Below are 19652 nucleotides of genomic sequence, written 5' to 3' on the forward strand. Positions count from 1 at the left end.
GCCCGTATATTGAAAAGGAGCTGCGAAAGCAGCAGTGTGTGGCATGTGCTGCGAGATCCGTGAGCGATGTGTTCTCGCCGCTTCGTTGGCGTTGAAGCGAGAGCCAGCACGCAGGTGAATTTGCTCGCTGCTACGGGCGCTACGTTGAAAGCGATCGTCTTACGGGACGGACGGAGGGACGGTTTTCCCGTTGGGTTAGGATATAAATGCGTGCGCATTTAAAACCATCAGATTTTGCGTGCATTTGCGGGATTCTGTCACGCTCGGAAAAACTTTTATGTAGCACGTATTGAGAAACAAAGCTTCATCGGGAGAGTTTTTCATGTCCCTCTACAATTTTCTCATTTAATGACACTTTTTATCTACTTATAATACTTGAGATGATTAATTACGACTAATTATCAGGCGGAATGAAAAAATAATAATTTGAGTATCTCCAGGGGTCGGCAAACGTTACCTTGGTTCTGTCCAGCTACGTGGCATTCGCATATTTTCAAACTCTGGCTAAAGTTAGCTGGGGCACCCTGTATATCCAGCTTCCGCAACCTTAGTTGAAATTCAGCGCTTCTCCAGCCTCGACTTGTCCTTTGTCCTTACTGCACTATGTTTTCTGTATTGCGATGACGCTGCGGACTTTGCGTATTCGTGCCCTGCGTCAGATGTGCGCCGACAAAAAATTGGACGGTGTTCATTTTTCAAAAGCAGCAAGAAACATGCCGTACCATACCTCAAATTTACATTTATCTAATTAGTTTCTCCACAGACGTTGCTATGTCTAGTTGTAGCGTTTCCTTTATTGAAGAGACCCCAAACGAGGCATGCTTATTGACGTCGCCTTTACCCTCTGCCGCGAAAATATAATGGTAGGCTTCAGAGCGCCCTAAATAATTTTAGTTTCTCTACAGCTAGTTTGTTTCCAATTAGGTGACTGTGTCGTGACGTCATGACGTGGACGTCAGTCATGTGGGAGCAGGACATTGCGACGTTTTGACAGTCGCTCCAGCTTGCTCTGCCGTCTGCTATGCTGCTACATCAGGTGTCACAAACAGCGTAAAAGACGAAGAAGCGAGTCGGAGCGAATGCCCGAATTCCAACTCCAGCAGCCAACTTCATCCCGCCTCACCGCATTGAGCGCCAGAACGTTGCGATGTCCTGCTCCCACGTAATTACCGCCTGCGTCATGACTTCACGACACTCACGTACGTCCTGGGAAACGAAATTGGCTGTATGAAAGCTGCTACATTAAATTGTTTTGGAAGTTCTGAGGCATGTCAGTATTCTGGTCAGATACTGTCAGCAAGCAAGCAAGCAAGCCAAGCCAAGCCAAGGCACGGCAAGCAAAAGCCGCCACGCTCAATCCGGGAGGGTATACAGGAAAAAGAAAAGCTTAGTTCTAAAAGCAACGGGGCCATTGATTGTTTGTGCGAAACGCCAGACACATTTAGTCAGTTTATTGCGTTCATCAAGCTTTGCACGTCACAAGTGCACCACTGCCTCATTCCAGTTAGCCTGCAAATATACGTGCCGAATTCGCAGCAGAACCTTCGCCACTCGCAGTATGCTTAAGTATAATGCCATAACACACTTTAACAAAGCGTGGTTAGCGAGTTGTGCAGCGAATAACAGGGCTCCTTAGATAGGACGCCAAATTCGTCCCACTCGTATCAGCGCGAGCAGAAAATAAAGCGAGCGAAACCATCTCGGAAATGTCTTGACTCTCGTGGGCCTTGCAACTATAGGTTACAAGAAACCAAGACCAGCTGCACGGCAAAGAAAATACAAGGACATGGTGCAAAATTTCAAGTGAAATCGGAACTTACGAAGAAAGAAAAAAAAAGGAAAGAAATTAAGCAGTGTGTCGGACGCTCGTGGGTGTTGCTGCGCAAAGGCACACTAGCAAGTAGTGTCCCGCCTAACTTGGAGTGGACCGCCTAAGGTGGCGCCGCGAACACACCCCGGACCATCGTGGGTATTTTGAGCTCAATCCCGGTCGTCTCATTGTCTTCATCTGTTGATGTAGTCGAGTAGTCGTCCGCAGCTGAAACATAAGAGAAAAAGGGTTGGGGGACATGTTGGGAGGGGGAGGGGGAGGGGGGAGCCAGGCCGGCGTTTTGCGTAGTTTTCGCGTCACCACTATACACCGCTGAGTATAAAACTGTATGCGAATGCTGTTTATACCAGGGACAACCAATCGCTACCGTCATTAGGGAGATATGAAAATAAGGGACCCAAACTCGGGCAACGCTATCGGCAGGGCGTGCAAAAGAACGCAAACGGGGAGTGGAGCTTTAGGTACCCAAAAAGCTCGGGGGCACTATTTCTAAAGCTCCCTATTGAGTAACCGTGAAAATGTTGGCATGGACGTCCCAGTATATATTCTCACTCGTGCTAGGAAGAAAGTTGGTGGCTTTAAATTAACAGGCCAATGGCACGACTTCAGAAATGTTTCTAGGCCACAGCACACGTGACCAAATCTGCCGATAAAGGGAGGCGGGCCCTCGTAGAGCTCATGAGGCTTGTTGCCGAGGGGCTTACGAGTCCCACGGGTAGCGCTGGCGAAGTAGCCTGGAGCTTGACCAACCCTATCTAGATATATCTGAAAGGCTGCTTTCTTTCCTGGTGACGTCACGCATGTCACTTTTCGCAGTCCGTCGGCAGTAGGCCAGTAGGCGACGAACCGCCGGCTTGGGCACACGTCTTTTTATTTTTTGTGTTTGTGGCATGGCTTGCCTGCAGTGTTCTACCTCGGCGCGCGCGATGAGTGTGCGCGATTTTGCTGTCATTGTGTGATTGTGCTACTGTTTTGTGAAAGTTTAGTGCCATGCCGTTTAATGCATAGGTGTCGGGCAGACAACCCCAATGAGCCGCAGCTACCCATGTTCTCCCTCCCGGCGAAAGAAAGCACCCTCATAAGTTGTTATGGGCAATACCGTAACAGTAATACGAAATGATGAGGTTTAGAGGTGGGTGATAGTATTTCTGACAACTCTTTAATAGGTAAAGCGCGCATTACTAAATGAGAGAAAGAAAGGAAGTCATGGTGCTGTCCGCATAACATGCCTCGTCAGCTTGTCTCGAAAGTGTTTCCCTCGGCAGTTTCTCAAAACATAAATAGGTAAAAACATAAATACTAATAATAAAATAAATACAAAATAAACAGCGGTATTTGTCTTTGCTTCATCCTTCTGGCCACTGCCTGACTGCAGCGTTCCAAAGGACTCTACTGGGAACTGAGCCCTGTTTTGTCGAGCGTTGAAAGCGGTATTACTGCTTAGTTATTTTTGTACCCACAACGTTAACCGCACAAGTCTTGCTCACCGCAGCTTAATTTTACACAAAGAAAACAAGTGTTTATAATTGACTCCGGCTCCTGCCGTGCTATGTACTGCAAGCCATACTTCCCTGAAATAAATTGCCGTGGCTGCAGCACAGGTGGTGATAAAACGCAGGACTAATAATTTCATTTTCTCAGGTGCGTGTGTGTGTGTGCTCGGCCCTTCACCAAGTTCATCAGGCGCAAGACCCCACCGACTACATATTTCAGACGCCCCCGAGTCGTTTCTTGCTGTAATGCATTCACTTCCCAAGCAATAAATAACAAGCCCACCTTCAATTTTCGTCGGCCGACAACAGAAAATAAAGGTTTTGTATCCTTTTGCGCTTGGCGGTACACGCGGTCACAATTATACTTACAGCTCGTCCTGTTCAATGTATATCAAGTATTAGTCCAGTCTATGCAACGGGGCTCGTCACCAACGGGACGTCGCATAGGTGTTCGGTGACGTCGTGACTATGCACTTCGAAAATGATAAACAGCAGGCAAAAAAAGCATGGCCACTGGTGGCTCAAAGAAGATAGTGCCGCGGAATGTCGCCAACTGCGAGAAGCGTCAGACTACGGTGGTGGCGTCACGGTCGGAGGAAGCAGGCTTTTGTTATACTGTCACGTTGTAGTAACGGTGAAGAATTGACTGCGGTGCAACGGCGAATCACAAAACTATCTAATGGATGAACCTGTGTACCCCATAAACAAGTTAAACTCCGGCGAAACAATAGTGACGAGTACATGCGACGATCGCCGGAATCTGAACTGCGCGTAAAGCCTGTACGTCGGCATGACTCGTCAAAGATTCCAGTGTAATCGCTGATGCTCGCGTGCCTTCCAGAATGTAGAATATTATTCGAGTCGTGCATGCAATCTGCTTACACAAGGTTTGGCGACAACATAAACCGATAGAATCGGTGACAACAGTAGAGAATGTTCTGCTACATGCAAACGCATCTTGTGCCGGGCGATAACTAACATTTGTTAGAAGGTGAAAGACCGGTCACCGGAAATCAGATAAACACGTACGCGTGTCAATAACAAGGATGTGCTGGCGGGTTGGGCTTGACCAAGGTCAATCAGCGGAAATTGTCCGGGCAGAGAAGACGCGACCGTGAACGAAAAACAACGTCTAAATAAATCGCTACGCAAAACGCGGCCAGCTCGACAAACTTGCTCGTGAAAAAGAGCGAATGTGAGGGTCAAAGCTGTCGCAGTCGATAGCGATATTGGGGAACGCTCTCGCCCAGGACGATGAGGGAATTTCGTCGCTGTCAGTGGGCCTCTTCGATTATCCCTCACTCACTGACCCGGACTGCCCGAGGTGGTGCTTTCAGCCAATGAGCCTTGCGTAGGCAGAGTTTCGGGCAGTCCTGGACAGTCCGGGAGGATAAATCGAAGACGCCCAGTGCTCGCGGCCTGGCGCCGCCGACACGTAACGAACGCGTCAGCTAGCTCCCGCGCCGCAGCGCGAGTCAAAGAGACGGGGAGAAGGCTTCGCAACGGAGCTCAAACGCTTACACAGACGACGATGCGGTAGCACTGGACTTTCGGCATTTTAGAGCGCAGCCCATTCCTCCGTTGAACGTCGGCGCCGGCGCAACCACGCGAACGAGCACAGCGAAGGATGAAAGAGCGAACGCGGAGTGTAGTGGGGGATGAAAGACAGCGAGAGCGAAGAGAGCGTGAGGAGGAAAGTGGAGGAGGAGAATATGGCGAAAGGGTGAAGGGAAAGCGGAGTGCCGCGCAAGATGGGCTCCACAGCGGCGACCAGGCATGCGCTTGGCGCGTCCACCGCTGGCGTGGGCTTCCACCCACTGCGCATGCGCTGCTTCGCCGCCGCCGCCGCCGCCGCCGCCGCTAGAGAATGAGCTCCGCGCTAGCCAGGCGGTTCCGTATTCACGTTTTCTTTCTGAGCAATGAGCGTCGCAAACGGTGGAAATGTTTCGTCTGCCGCTGCTGCTAAACGAGCTTGCCGCGAGCGGAGGCTCAGCGCCGCCGCCAAGAGGACCCTGTCGTTCGCAGTCAAATTCTTTGCCACAATATATCGCGAATGCAAAACACCTAAACGGCTGCGCTCAAAATTCGCATTAGGGAGTGTCGCAATCGTCGGTGAATCTTTTTAACCGTTTGAATTGTCGTCGTTGCCCGAGCCATAACTTGAAGAGCTTCGCGTCGTTCTTGGTCGCGTAATACGATTGTTCGTCACAAAGGCGAGCCGTAGCACTATCTAATTTTGTAGAAGGCGGGCGGAGTTCTGCTGCACTATACGTGTGCAGTCACAAAGACTGGGAGTAAGCCGTAGTCACGCACGCGGTGTTCAATCAATCTTAAAATTAAAACGCCGCCGACACCGACGCCGACGACACCAGCTTTTCTGCGACACGAGCTCCTTAACGCTGTCGCGTTAAAATTGAACTGTCCTCGTGGTTCCTGTATTATTTGCACCTCCCCATCCCCATTTCGCGCACTGAAGTCCCCCAAACACTTTCGACGCCACTTGTGGCGTTTCTTCCCCTTTGCCAAGCCTCATATAAAAGAATAATAATGTTTACAAGCGCATTTTTCGTCACCACACCAACAAACCTTATGGCTAGGAAAGCGTTAGGCGAATTGAAAGATGCTTACTCGTGGACACTAATAAGACAACCGCCGCTGCTATGCATGTGATAGTCAAAAATAACATCAGGCCAATGGTGGTCCACTCCATACACGTACTCTGAGGTCTGGAAAGAAGATGGCGGAAATGTTTTAAGGGTCTCGTTTCTTTGCACGATACAGAGAAAGAGAGAGCGAGAAAAGAAAAGCAGCAAATGCATCCTTTCTCGTAGTAGACGAATAAATAAAATACAAGAGAGAGGCGGAGACGCAGGAACACATAAAATAAATGCTGCAGCACCGACACAACCGTTGCGCGAGCGGGCATATATAGGGAGCCCACAAACACTGAAACCTAGGGCAACATAGGAGCAATTACTTGTGCTTAATAAATGAAATAAATAAACGATAAATTAAGCGAAATGAAAGTGGATGAAAATACTACTTGCCGCAGGTGAAAAACGATCCCACAACCTTCGCATGCGAAGGTTGTGTTGTGGGACCATTCCCCACCTGCGGCAAGTTGTTTTTTCATCCATTTTCATTTCCATTAATTTATCGTTTCTTTATTTCATTAAGTACAAGTAATTTCCCCTATGCTGTCCTAGGTGTCAGTGTTTCTTGGCTTCTTATGGTATGCCTAATAAAAATCGGGTCCTTTATATATATATATGTATGGATAAAGAATGTAAGGGGAGAATATCCCGAATAACTCTGCTAAAGGAGAACCACGGCGAAGAGGAGATATTGTCTGCAGAAGTTACCAGTCGATAAAGAAGCTTGTCTCGGCTTATGCAGCCTGCGAATTTGCTGTCTCGAATTGGGCAAAGCGGTTCATTAACTAGCCAATATTGCCATGTTCGGTTTCTTGAAAACAATTCGCGGTCCTGCGGGACTGCCCATGTCTTCCCCAACAAGCAGTACACTTGGCTGAGTGCATTGGTGACACCTTTTTCTTTTGCTTCGTTACTGTCATTGTCATGGCCGGCGCACTAGGTAAGATCATGCTTCCTTTATTTCTAGTTTACGAGTTTCTCTGTGGCTTTGACGTCTATTTGTTAACGGCGTTAGATGTATTGAATAACGTAAATAAGCCTTTTTTTGTGTGTGAAGCCGACTCCATGGATCCATTATATTTGCCTTTGTTTTGAAACTCCAAGTACTCGGTATTCGATTCGATATCCGAAGTTCGCTTTTCTCGGATATTCGTATTCCATTGGGTTCGAAAATTTATTTATTTACATAGCCCTTATATATGCACTACAATACATTGGTCAATAAAATCAGCTGAATACGAGACTGAGGGATTGATCCTTGGAGGTGGAGGCCGTATTCCAGTGAAGTGGGGGGGCTGAATTCGAAGACGTGCGTTTACTGATGCCTATGTACACTTCAAAGAACGTCGGATAGTCTATTTTACTGTGATGCCTTCCATTGAGCCTTCCCTCATAGATCCTGTCTTGCTTTGGGATGGACCCGCCGTGGTTGCGCAGTGTCTATGATGTTGGGCTGCTCAGCACGAGGTCGCGCGATCGAATCCCGGCCACGGTGGCTGATTTCGACGGAGGCGAAATGCGAAAACACCCGTGTACTCAGATTTATGTGCACGTTAAAGAACCCCAGGTGGTCAAAATTTCCGGAGTCCTCCACTACGGCGCGCCTCATAATCTGAAAGTGGATTTGACACGTAAAACCCCATACTTTTTTTTTGCTTTGGGATGTTCACATCCGTTGATCAATGAATGATTATATCAACTTTAAGGGTACTCAGTGAAATAGTCAGTATATATCATATTCGGCAGTGGAAGTGAAGTTGTGTTTGTTGGAAGCTACAGCAGCTGGTAGCGCTTTTGCAGTACACGGTCCTTTGGGCAGGCATGTAGTACCCACTCTCACGAATAACGCCATGAAGAACGATAATGCATTTTCAATATTACCTTGTAAATCAAGATATACGGAGCCATGCTTACGGGTACTGTTTCTCGGCCCCTGAAATAACCAAACAATGTGAACAGTAGTTTTATAACTTAGTTTAGAGAAATGGTGCCGATATCTCGCATCCCACCACGTCCCGACTTTGTTCGTCCAATAAGGCGTCGGACATTTAGTCGTATTTAGCCTGATTTGAAACGAACTTATCGGTCGTTGGGTCAGTCAAGTCCTCTACCACAAGTGATGTGAGACAGGGTCACGTCTTGTGACACCTTCGAAAATGCGCAGTTTGCGACAACGACCTCAAAAACCTGGCAAAGGGGGTTCGTGTATGCTATCGTAACGGACAGATTGAATTGAATTGAATATATCTTTATTTCCAACAGATTGGGGGAGACAGGGAAGAAAATCTGCAAGTGCAGCTTGAAAAAACACCCTGCCCCCTATGACCACAAGACATGGGCAGCGCGGAGCTGCCGCTTGTTTTTAACAATACAAAAATGCACACCGCTGCCTCATATCCTACAGTTTATCCCGACAAACGACACTAAAATTTGTAATACCCATTCGTGGAATTGCGTTCGTTGCGACACTTCCTTACAAGACATTCGTTTGATAAGTTTAAGACGACACTGTTTTAACTGCGGTCGTGAGACGTGAACTGACATAACTGTCAGGAAAGAAACTCAATTTCCAAGTTATCTTTCCTCACCAGTTTGCGTCATTAGAACGGTGATAGTTATACAAATGTGGATATATGTTAGCATCAACTCCAAACTCCTTAACAACCTCGTCTGAGGGGGAGTCAAATAGCCGGAAGATTTATAGTGAGCTCAATAATGTCGTATGTTAAACGATAGGCCAATCGCTGGCGTCTTCAACAAATGCATGGAAAATATACACTTACCGCTCGATCCCACTCCTATGTCGGCTGAATAGAAAATAAAACGCATTATCAGTGCAGTCAAGCAAGAAATACGTATACACACAGGCTAAAACAGATATACAAGTCGATCAATCAGACAACACACCACAGCATATTTCTTATGCGCTTTCATGTGGTCTGTGAAATAGCTCTCCATAGATAGCTGTTTTATTTGTGTGTCCGATGAAACCTAGTGCTAAAATCTAAATAGGTAAACGTAACAGCAGCGTAATGATAGACAGCAGAATATAAGATCAGTTAAACATCTGTGACATCCGTGCAATTCGAAAATAGTTTTTCGCTGCCGAATGTTTTCTTGCGTAGAATAACAAAAACAATGGTCTCAAAATGGGAATGTTTTTTTCTTTCGACACGTCGTTTAGATGAGTAAGCGAACAACATTTTTTTATGAGCATGACAAATGTTGTTCATATCGTACTATCTGCATTTCTTGACCGTATGCAAGTACTGAGATGAGGTATACTGGGCTACCAAATGCACGTTTTGTAGATTTATTACCAATAATTACATATTGATTAGTCATAATATTAATGAGTATTGCTATAGAAATTGATGCTTAGAAACAATTTTCAAGAGATGCACGTGCTGTACAGGTACTGTTACATCGTGCAATATTGGCCAACTGCCTCACATGCGGTATGTCGAAGGGTGAGCTTGGCATGAAACTTATCACCTGTAACGCATTGCTATGTATCGTGAAACTATAGACGGTCAACTTACCCGGAGTAGGAGGAGGCGCAGCCACTGCGCCTGCGAGAAGCCACGGAGACAACCAGAAAATGTGATTCGAAAACAGAGCCAGGATGTTGGTGACGGTGCTCTGAAGAATCTCTCATCGATAGTGCTCTATCAGACGTTAAAATTACTTCGCCAGTTTTCCGCGCAAGCATAACTGACGTGGCCCATTAGGGTGCCTGCCGTACCGGTTCAGCCATGGCCTCCGAGAACCGGCGCATCCTTAGGTGTGCCGGTGTGATCTCGGGGGTCACGGTTGGTCGGGGTTTCGGCACACCTGCTACCACGCGGTGGTGACAAACAGTGCCGAGTGGCCATGTGCAGGAAACAGTGGGTGCGTGTTTCTAAAGAATTTTCGGCGTGGCAGGAGCTGGTGCGTCAATCTCGCGCTTCACACTTACCACGCCGTATATTCGACGCCTCGTGGCCTCCGTGATTTAGGAGGCCACGGCCACAGAAATGTGCTTAATGTAGCTGCCGACTACACGCTCAGCAGTGAAATAAGTTTACTGCGAGGTTGCAAGGACGCGAGCAAAGCAACGATAGAATACGATCCACGCGACTGGTCGCTTTAAAGCGACTTCTCGCAGCGGTGGAAACTAGGTGTCGTATAATCGTTTTATCAGCTTGCGAAAGGAAACGACGTAGAAGGCTGCTACTGTCGCACATTTCATCGCAAATGCGTCACCTGCAGTAGTACTTTAGGTTAGAATTCCACTCATGCGAGAGCTATGTCTTAAAAGCTAATTTACACAACGCCACTTGCCGACCTATGAGTTCTGCATGACGCTTAGCTATAGGTTTAAATTTCCTCCTCTCAGGCCCGCATAGAGTGAACGCAGAATGCGAAAGTTCCTACGCGCTGACATTTCGATGCGTGATCTAAAAAAAAAAAAAGGCTTCTTACCTTCCCCGTACATTGGGTTGCCGTAAACAGCTTTGAGGAGAAAGGAAATATTGTTAATGATAACATGCACAGTTGCAAACAAAAGGCCGCAGCTAGAGTGGAAAGAGTAAATCCCTCTTCGCTGAACAACAGCATACCTAATGAGACCTAGACGAACATTGAAACACACATACACATGCAGGACAACGTTCGTCTATGTCTCATTAAGGGCGCTGCCGTTCAATCAAAGATGTCAAACCAACTAGCCCGCCGTTCCTTCCGAGCAAGTTAACTCACATTCATTATTACAGTATAGACTCAAACTCTAAGAAAAGCTTACACCATTTTCGGCGTATCTTGTCAAGCAATAATCGTCATCTGTCTTGCTTGCGTTTACTTTGAATGCGCTCGCTACTTGCCTGTCAAGAAATTGTTATGCTACGCTGGTAAAGCGCTTGCCGTGCGTGACATGGAGATAGTAGATATTCAGGGTTAAATAAGAGAAAGACACATGGAACAGATGATAATTATTGTCTGGATAAGCTCCAAAGGTTGCAAGCTTTTCTGAGGGTTTAGCGGCTGCACGTTACCTTGACATTCAAACATAAAATTAAAGAAAAAAATACTTTGCCCCTGTATTACGTGCACCGCTAACAAAGAATTAGAAGGAGCTTACTTTTATTGTGCCATAAAAGTGACGAAGTTTAGTTCTGTCAAGCCGTAAGCATAGTCTTACGTCCGTATACATAATGTACTTGCCAGCGTGCTCAAACATGTATTCGGGTTATACTGTAGAAACTAACATGACGTTCACGAATAAACATTTAGACTAAAAAAATAAACAGACTGCGTTTTTATTTGTATAGTAGCCGAACTTGGTGCTCACAATTACGAGAAATGAAAGACAGTGCTGCCTAAAGACGACATGCATATTGTCCTTGTTTTTAAACACGCTATAACGATTTTTAGGTAGAATGAAGACACATAAAAATACTCAAGTGTTTTGCAGAAACAAAGCATAAAAGTGCAACACATTAGTGAAATTGCGAATCTAGCAAATATCAAGCCAGTACGTTTGTACACTTTAAGTAGATTACTTACCGCTGTAGTTCTCCTGAAACTGCGCATCTGCGACGCCTGCAAACATAATTTATTGCCAGAAATTTGTTGAGTCAATTAAGTTCGTTGTTGCGCATTGCAATGGGGCTTGCGTCCGAACTATTTCCCGTTAACTAATAAGTTAAATCTAGACAATTCATTGTTTTCTTTGGGACGCTGCAGGTCTCAACAGTACTCGTGAGCGGCACGATTCACTTGGTTACATTAAATTTTGGTGTCCGTCATTTCAGTCCTGACTCAATTTTTTAGCTAAATTTAACAAAAGAAGTGCTTTTCATAGAGCAGGAGCAACGCGAGGTCAACATAAAGAAAGTTAGAGCAACTTGTCCACGTTTATTTTTGACCAGGGAGCGCACATATATACAAAGGATATCTAGAAAATATATAGAAAATGAAAACGGTGGGTTACTCAATACCCACCGTGAAAACTCACACTAGCCTACCAGAAACGCTACCGTGAGCTTTGCGTTATGATTATATCGAGCCTAAATGAGTCGTTTGAGAATTAGGCTACATCTTCATGCGTTGTAAAATACTCGTGACAATCAATGCTCAGTGATGTGCTCAAGTGTTTGAATTAACATATTGAAAAAGGAAAAAAAAAGGAGGGGGTGGTGGGTGTTGCCGCATAGGTGAACCAAGTTTTGGTCTTAGTGGAACCATGGGACGCTGCTGCCGTACCACGAGTCTCCTGTTGTATGAAACGCACCCTCGTCGAAGTCGACCGATTCCAACACGCGGCAATAGCCATGTCGCACCAAAAACAGCAATTTTAGTCCGTCTCAGCAGACTCCAGCAGTCGGATCAGCGTACACTCCCGAAACGCTGCACGTCATATCCGACGCTGTGTTTTACCCCGAGTTTCCTGATTAAACTGAACACGCGTGAACTCAACAACTGAGCCCACGAACGCAAAACAGTTATCGCAACAAGAACTAGCCTCCTAAGGGCGGCACTTGGTTCATAATGAATGACAGCGACGGTGTGGAAGTAGTCGGAGTGTCGTTACTAGTTATTGCTTTAAAGCTTCTCTGTTCCGCTCTGACAAACAATTTTCTTGAATTCTCAACGCACCAGCTCTATTGAATATATGGGGTCCCCGAGACATTCTGCCGTTGTCAAAATCTACAATGGCGGATTTTTCAGCCACTTATAGAGGCCACAACAGTCCTGTAGACCAATCAGATTTGACAATATGACTGAATTATAGAGGATGTCCGGAATAGCACCCGAGTACTGCGAAAAGGCAAAAAAAAAAAAAAATGCGAAAGCGCTCACCTTCCTGGAAAGCGGTGTTATCGTAGTAACCAGCTGCAATGAAACGAGTGAAATAAAGAAGGAAGAAAGGAAAGAAAGAAGAGTTTACGGTTGGGACACACTAATCTATAAAGGTAGGACGAGCTGAACTCAACCCTGTCTCCAATTTCCCATTGAAGCAACTTCGCCAACTGAAACGTTCAATGCAAGATATTCCGAAGATATTTAGTCTGACAACAAATACTACTACAAAAAAATGTGACTACGTGAGCGCAATTTTAATTTCACATTTGAGGTGAAAACATGGCGTGCAATATGAAATCATTTGAAAGTATGGTTTTCCACGGCACGGCTCGCATATTCTGGGAAATTCGTCAATTCAAATTCGTCAATTCAAATTCGTCAATTCAAATTCGTCAAATTCGTTATTTTTCCCAGACGGGTGTACTTCTTGATCGACGTTCTATTCTTCCCCATATTTATCGAGGAATAAAGAGTGCAACGTGGATCAGACTTGACGTTTATAAATAATAACACCTTTGTCGTTCTTTTTTCTTTTCTAGATGGTCAGCCGACGTCACGCCATCATCCTTATAGTGCGCTTTTAGTGGTACACTTCTGGCACACAGTAGAGGTAGAATTGATTGAAACAGAAAACACGGATTTCTGTTAACAGCTCTCTTGCTTCCGATTCCACTAACTCCACAAAAATACTTTCCAGCTGAGATCCTTGATGTGTCAAGTATGTCACGGGTTGCCTGGATGGTAGACATGTGCTTTGGTTTGTTAAAAAAATTCTGATTGTATATATATTTTCTGTAACATAAATTTTGACTTTATCTGATAGGCGAAAAACGCACCCTGAAGGATTCCCATGTTCAGATGCATGGGTAATATTTCTCGAAACCAGGGCTTTTTAATACACTTCCCCGTTATTGTTACTGGTAAGACAAAAAATAAAAATAAACGCAATACGGCATAGCGCCGTGTGTTGGGAAAAGTCCGCATCACTCGACACGAACAAATAAACACTGTGAACACGTGTACTTACGATCTGTAGCTGCGTTGGGCTGGTTGGGCTGGTAATCTTGGTAATATGGCTCTTCTGCGAAAGAAAATTCAGAGTTCGGCATCCCAGAATGGCATCATTGTGCAGTTCATTGTTCCACTTGAGTTCAGTTCCTTACTAAAAAAAATATTTTGTCATAGTGCTTTGAATTACGTTCTTATCTTTGCTTCACGTATACTTTCTTTCCAGAAAACAGAAAAGCCATGCGTTCTGAGATTCTCTGTGGCAAGAACTTCGTTTTCTTCTAGAAGTACGGTTGCCCATCGCTTTGTCCGTCTGCGTAAGTAACCGCGAGGTCTTTTTTTCCGGAATATTTAGAACCTCCTATAGGTTCATGTGAGAGGGAGTTACGTGAACCACTCAAATCCTTCACAGTGCTGCCCATTTCTGCTGTACGTTCGGGAGCCGCCTGTGCAAAGTCCATTCACATAATATCCGTTCATGCAGAGGTCGCTTACGGTACGTAGCCATGCGGTGAGTCGAAAGTGAAAACGCAGCTCGTAGATGGGTTGGCAGGAAGCTGGCGGTTTCCGCAACTGGCAGCCGACGTGTGGAAGCGGGAGGCGATGGCGATGAGGCTGCGCATGCGTTCAAGAAGTGGCAGCGAAGCCAGAGGCAGAGCCAAAGGCGCGTGATAACAGCAATTGTGACTGATGCGGTCAGGTTTTTGTCAGTTGTTAATAAAAATTTAGCAAGCATGGTGTAATACAATTAAAATAGAGGAAATACGACGCAATGTTAATTGCTTCCGCATGTTGGCATTCAGTGTGGCCGTGTCTGAGTGTAACTTCTTTTTCCGGGCGATTTGACGCTAAGCATGCCTCATTAAAAAAAGAAGGGCCATAAGATTAAACGCATTCAGCCTTGTGTGGTGCAGGCACCACAGCAATATGTTTGCGCATTGGTTGCCCATTATGCAACGGATATATATCCCTCTGGGGCTTGGGCATGTACGTTTACATTTTATTTACCTAAGGGAATATGTACGCTTCATGCGTGTGATAAAGAACTTGTGATCAAAGTTTCAGAGACGAAGAAGTGCCAAACATTTGCAGCCTCGAATATTTTCGCAATGATTTGTTACCCGTTGTGTAGTATAAACCATGTGTCCCAGCTAACGTTTACCGAGCTGTTCAACGAAAAAAGAAAAAGAAGAAAAACGATGAAAGAAAAAAACAGTGCAAAATTCCATTCGAACACCTACACAGTATTGGAACACCTACGGTGTTCGAATACTGTAGGTCTTATGGTTGTATCTTGCACCGTGTATTTCTAAATTTTTTTTCGTTGAAAAGCTTGGCTAATATTAGCTAGGAGAACCCGTGTAGGCGTGGGTTTGCGGCCGTGTGCCATGATGATTTGTGGTATTTTGCATCCCGTCACAAGTGAGGGGCGAATAACAAAAAATCGAACCACTGCACATTGGATACACTTTCTTTAAGATCAAAGGAAGAGACAACGCGTTGCAAATCATGACACATTAAAGACAAATAAAGATAGAGGATATGTATTATCCTTATTATTTATTTATTACTCACTTACTTCAATTGAATATAACATTACAGAATAACGTTTCACCTTCTAGAATTAGATATGACCATAACTAATTTGCTTTCCTTGAGTTCCTCGACTTTTGGGCACAGCGAAAGGAAAGTCATAGCATTTCGATGTACTGTTACTGCAATTTAAGCTCTTAATTTTGACCTTAAAGTTTCCGGTCATTTAAACTCTACAATCTCTTCGTTTTGATTTCAGCCTGCATATTCCCGACTTTCGCTTTAATGTATTATATTATATTTCTTATTTCCTATAATACGCTTTGTTCTTGGCAAAACCCCCAGGATGGGTATGTGTCACCAACTCACAAGGCTGTACATCTGCATCTACATAAAAGACAGGTACGTGAGAACGACACGCTTTATTAACGAAGTAACTCGTTTGGAAACTTAACGTCTCCCGGCTGATTAATATTTTTCTGCGCAAATAATGCCAAATTTAAACAATGAGAAAAGAAACAGCGGTTTCTTTATATCAATATTTTTTGTCCAGCTCTCACCGCGGGTATGTGGTAGATAAGCATTCGTTCTTCTTCCCCTACCACGTTCCTCTATCTTTCTGATCATTTTGGTTCTTTTGTGATTTCGTTTTTTTCCCCTTCCTCATGTTCAGTCCAAATGTCTGCACTTGGTACGTGTGTATGCTTGTCCTCGTACTACTATACTTTTTTGTTTGAATTGGGATCACTGTGTTTCTGGCCTTACTTGTTGGCACGTACGTTACAAAGCTTGTTCACATTCCCGCTTCCTTAACGCGCTTGGAACGCTCGTCGCGGGCGAAACACACAATAACCATTCAGACGTACTCCTCTAGGGCTCCACACTGGCCAGGTCGCCTCGAGTTTCATGCTGCGTTTTCGGTACCCTAAATGGAAAGCTTTACATGTTTGCAGGTCCCTCGGCGTATTGACTCGTCGGGTAAGAAAAGGCCAGAGGAGAGAACACGCCAGTCGCGCCTTATTGTAACGCTAGCCTGGTTCGTAGTGCACCACTGCATGTCGTGAGGTATAGTGAACGGCAGCCGTCAAATGGCTGCGCAATTTAACACACGATTCTTTCTTTTTCCCGCATTAAAATGAGGACCTACATTCCCTGTTCTTGCTTCATAAGAACTCATCTAAGCTTTGTGTACACAGCATCGGGTAAACTGCTTGAAGCATTGAAAAGCCGTTGTGGAGGTTTGCTGTCAACAGTGTTATTTATTTATTTATAATGCACTCAGGTCCAGAGGCATTGCAGAAGGGAGGGGTTACAAAGTTACAACAAAATACAAAAGTTTATAGTGGGCGACAATTATGAAGTAAGTGCTACTTAGAACAATGGTATTTAGGGCTTGCCGAAAAACGTGGTTATCTTCAATAGCAGCTACTTCTGCTGGAAATCTGGCGCAAGCCGTAGCTACTAAGCCACCACGGCGGGTCATTACATGTATGCAGCGTGGGAGGGAAAGTTTCACCATATTTGATATTTTCATTTCTTTAATTACAGTAGAGTCCCTTTACAGAACGGTAGGGATAATCTGTATAAATAGGACAGCATGCAATAGCTGCGGAGATGAAAGGTGAAAGTGAACTACCATACCACCTCACCACGTCTCTAATATTTGTCATACTGCCTTGAAGGTACATCTTCCCGGCCACATAATGCTGACAATATTGCTTACAGTGAATTAATTTGGAATTACAGATCATGCAGATAATTATATATATACTGGCGCAGGTGAGTGATTCATTCTTGTTCAGCGCTATGTAAAAAGCCTTTTTTTTACCACGGAAGCGGCGCTCGTCTAAGTCTCTTGCAGACTACGCAACAAAAATTACATCATTGCCTTGCATGGCGGCACCTGGACTTCCTATAGGCCTGCTCTCTTGAGGCTGAACGGGTCGCCACTTCCAGCCCATTCGCCCACTTCACGGGAAGTGAATGTGGTTGAAGACTTATACTCTTTATGTGGCCTCCGTAGCGAAGTTCGGGCGTAATCTCGGCGGTTTTCTTGAGATGGTTTCTCGATGTGAAGGAAAAAAATAGAAGCGTAGCCTATGGTAACAAGTAGGTAGTTTTGCGCTGTCACTGCGACGAAAGGTGGTGCCATACGCTACCTCTGCGGCAAACCACGTGGTGTCAATTGGCGCCACCGTACTGTTCCCGAGAAATCGGCATCTTTTGAGCAGTGTTACAGCAGATGACACACACCTTGCTTCCTTCTAGCAGCATATCCCAGTATATACGCTCCCCTTGCCTGTGTATGAACGCTCGGGCGTGTCAGATTGGTTTTACAAATAGTTTATGAATCCTTAACGCATCTTACATGCCTGGGCTTTTCGTGGTTAAACTTGAGTTTATGCTTCATTGATGTATGTGAAAACCTTGCATGCTTCCGTCAGAAGCACTGGCTGCCTCGGGAACAAAGAATTCAGCGGGGTTCGCAGATTCTGCGGTGACATATTTTAATTCAAGAATCAAGCAGTATGTTTTTTTTTTGATGATAGCTGATGTTTGGGCGGACTAGTAGCATATACATCGTGGAAAAACAGCGCTACTTAACACGGACGTAGAAAGAACAGGTAAAGCACTGAACTAAAAACTAAACCCTTATTGAAGGCGTGGCTATTTATATATCACACTTCTTACAAGTGAAAAGTAAATAAGCAAAGTAACATAACAAGTAACACGTAAAACACCCCCTACATTTCTAACAACGTTTCCACCTGCACGTACACGTCTACACATCAACACGCTTGCCACTTATTAATAAAAGCAAGTTATTTTTACGTTAAAGCAATTGACGGATGGATGGTGCGTGTACATTTTGTCTTATAGGTGTGATCCAGTGATCAAGTGAGTCACAATATCTTTATATCCCGCAATGATCTTAGTATGTCAGCACGCGAGTTTATGCCGGATTACGCTAGTACTGATTGAGAACCTTACCCGAGAAAGTGTAAAAGTGTGATTGAAGATTAATATGTAGAAAACAACGATTTCTGTTTTTGAGGTAACCATATAGATAAAAAAGCGAGAACGAAAATTATTTCGCCCTTTATAATTCTTTGAACAATGTAAGGCTGTCAGATTCACAAAATAAATGCCTGATCGTCTTGTCAATGACATGAATAACTCAATCATTCACATGTTGGTTGATTGGTCTACCTCTTTTTACAGGTGGAGAAGTTTCTTCAAATAGGAGGCAGTTCTGCTTCGTTCGAGTTTCAAAGAAACGCATGCGCAAGCTGCAAGAACTACAAAAACTTCGATCACTTCAGATATCCTTCGAAACACTTCGAAACGCAAACACGAAGGTTATACTGACGAAGATCGAGCACAAGTGTCGAAAGGGGAGCGTTTTTGTTCCGATTTTGCAAAAAAACGACTATCTTACCGTAAGGTCAATCTGTTGGCAAGAAACTAATTAGTGCATGATTGTTTTTAAAATTTCTTTTGCGAAATATTGAGAAGTTGCTCGTGTGTGAATATTTAAATGGTATTTTAAATATTTAGGATATTTAAAATATATAAATCAGCACAACGAAAGTTCCTTATTGCGCTGTCCTTGTTGTGCGCGTGTTTGTTGCCTGTCCCTGAGTGGCGAGAGTACTTCTTTAGAAACGGTTGCATGCCTTCATTTTGTGACTGCGGCAAGGCTCCTTGAGCAACCCTCAAAGAAAATGTGGCGCAAATCTCCCTTTATGCCCGCAGGAGCATTGAGAGCAGCTGTAGAAGAAAAAAGAAGTTATTGCTACCTAAGCCAGATGTCTTTTGCAGGTGAATCAAGTGGGCCTGTAAATGTTGCCTGCAGCGCTGTAACCTCCGCCATCATCTCGCAGTGAGATTGCACAAAATACTGAAGAACCACGCGAATTAAGAAAACTCTCTACTGAGCTGTTGTTCGACATGCTAGGCAATAAACATGATTACAGGTGAATCAAGTTAGCCTGTACAAGGTGCTTAGCACTATCGTCTGTCATCTCTCAATGATGTGAATGATGTTCTAGTGATATTACACTATATATTGGAAAACTACCCGCCTTCAGACAACCCTCTACTTGGTTTCCATAGGTTGGAAAATAAACTGAACCCAGCTGGACTAATTTCGCAAAAAATATGTATTTTTTTGCTAATCACTCGGACTCAGATTACCCAAAATTCTGCTAGTACAGGCTCACTAGGATCCGCACAAGCTCACTCAACATAAGTCTTGAGGGTCAGTCTCGGTGAGTGAGTCGGCTCACA

General features: G+C 44.7%; 2 protein-coding genes across 2 annotated transcripts in view; one reads left to right on the plus strand and one right to left on the minus strand.

The window, feature by feature from the left end:
• Positions 1 to 19652, plus strand: part of LOC139059222 (cytochrome P450 3A24-like) — a 108047-nt gene that overhangs the window by 8076 nt on the left and 80319 nt on the right. The window lies entirely within an intron of this gene.
• LOC139059225 (uncharacterized) lies at positions 1788 to 14459 on the minus strand. The gene is made up of 10 exons (XM_070537353.1): positions 14325 to 14459; positions 13849 to 13902; positions 12819 to 12851; positions 11523 to 11558; positions 10443 to 10472; positions 9521 to 9550; positions 8762 to 8785; positions 7893 to 7911; positions 5953 to 6050; positions 1788 to 2038 (listed from the first exon to the last, which is right to left on the minus strand). The coding sequence occupies exons 1-10, from the start codon at positions 14335 to 14337 to the stop codon at positions 1932 to 1934; spliced, it is 444 nt and encodes a 147-aa protein (XP_070393454.1). The 5' UTR covers positions 14338 to 14459; the 3' UTR covers positions 1788 to 1931.

The sequence above is a fragment of the Dermacentor albipictus genome, chromosome 4, assembly GCF_038994185.2.
Source record: "Dermacentor albipictus isolate Rhodes 1998 colony chromosome 4, USDA_Dalb.pri_finalv2, whole genome shotgun sequence".
Taxonomy (NCBI): domain Eukaryota; kingdom Metazoa; phylum Arthropoda; class Arachnida; order Ixodida; family Ixodidae; genus Dermacentor; species Dermacentor albipictus.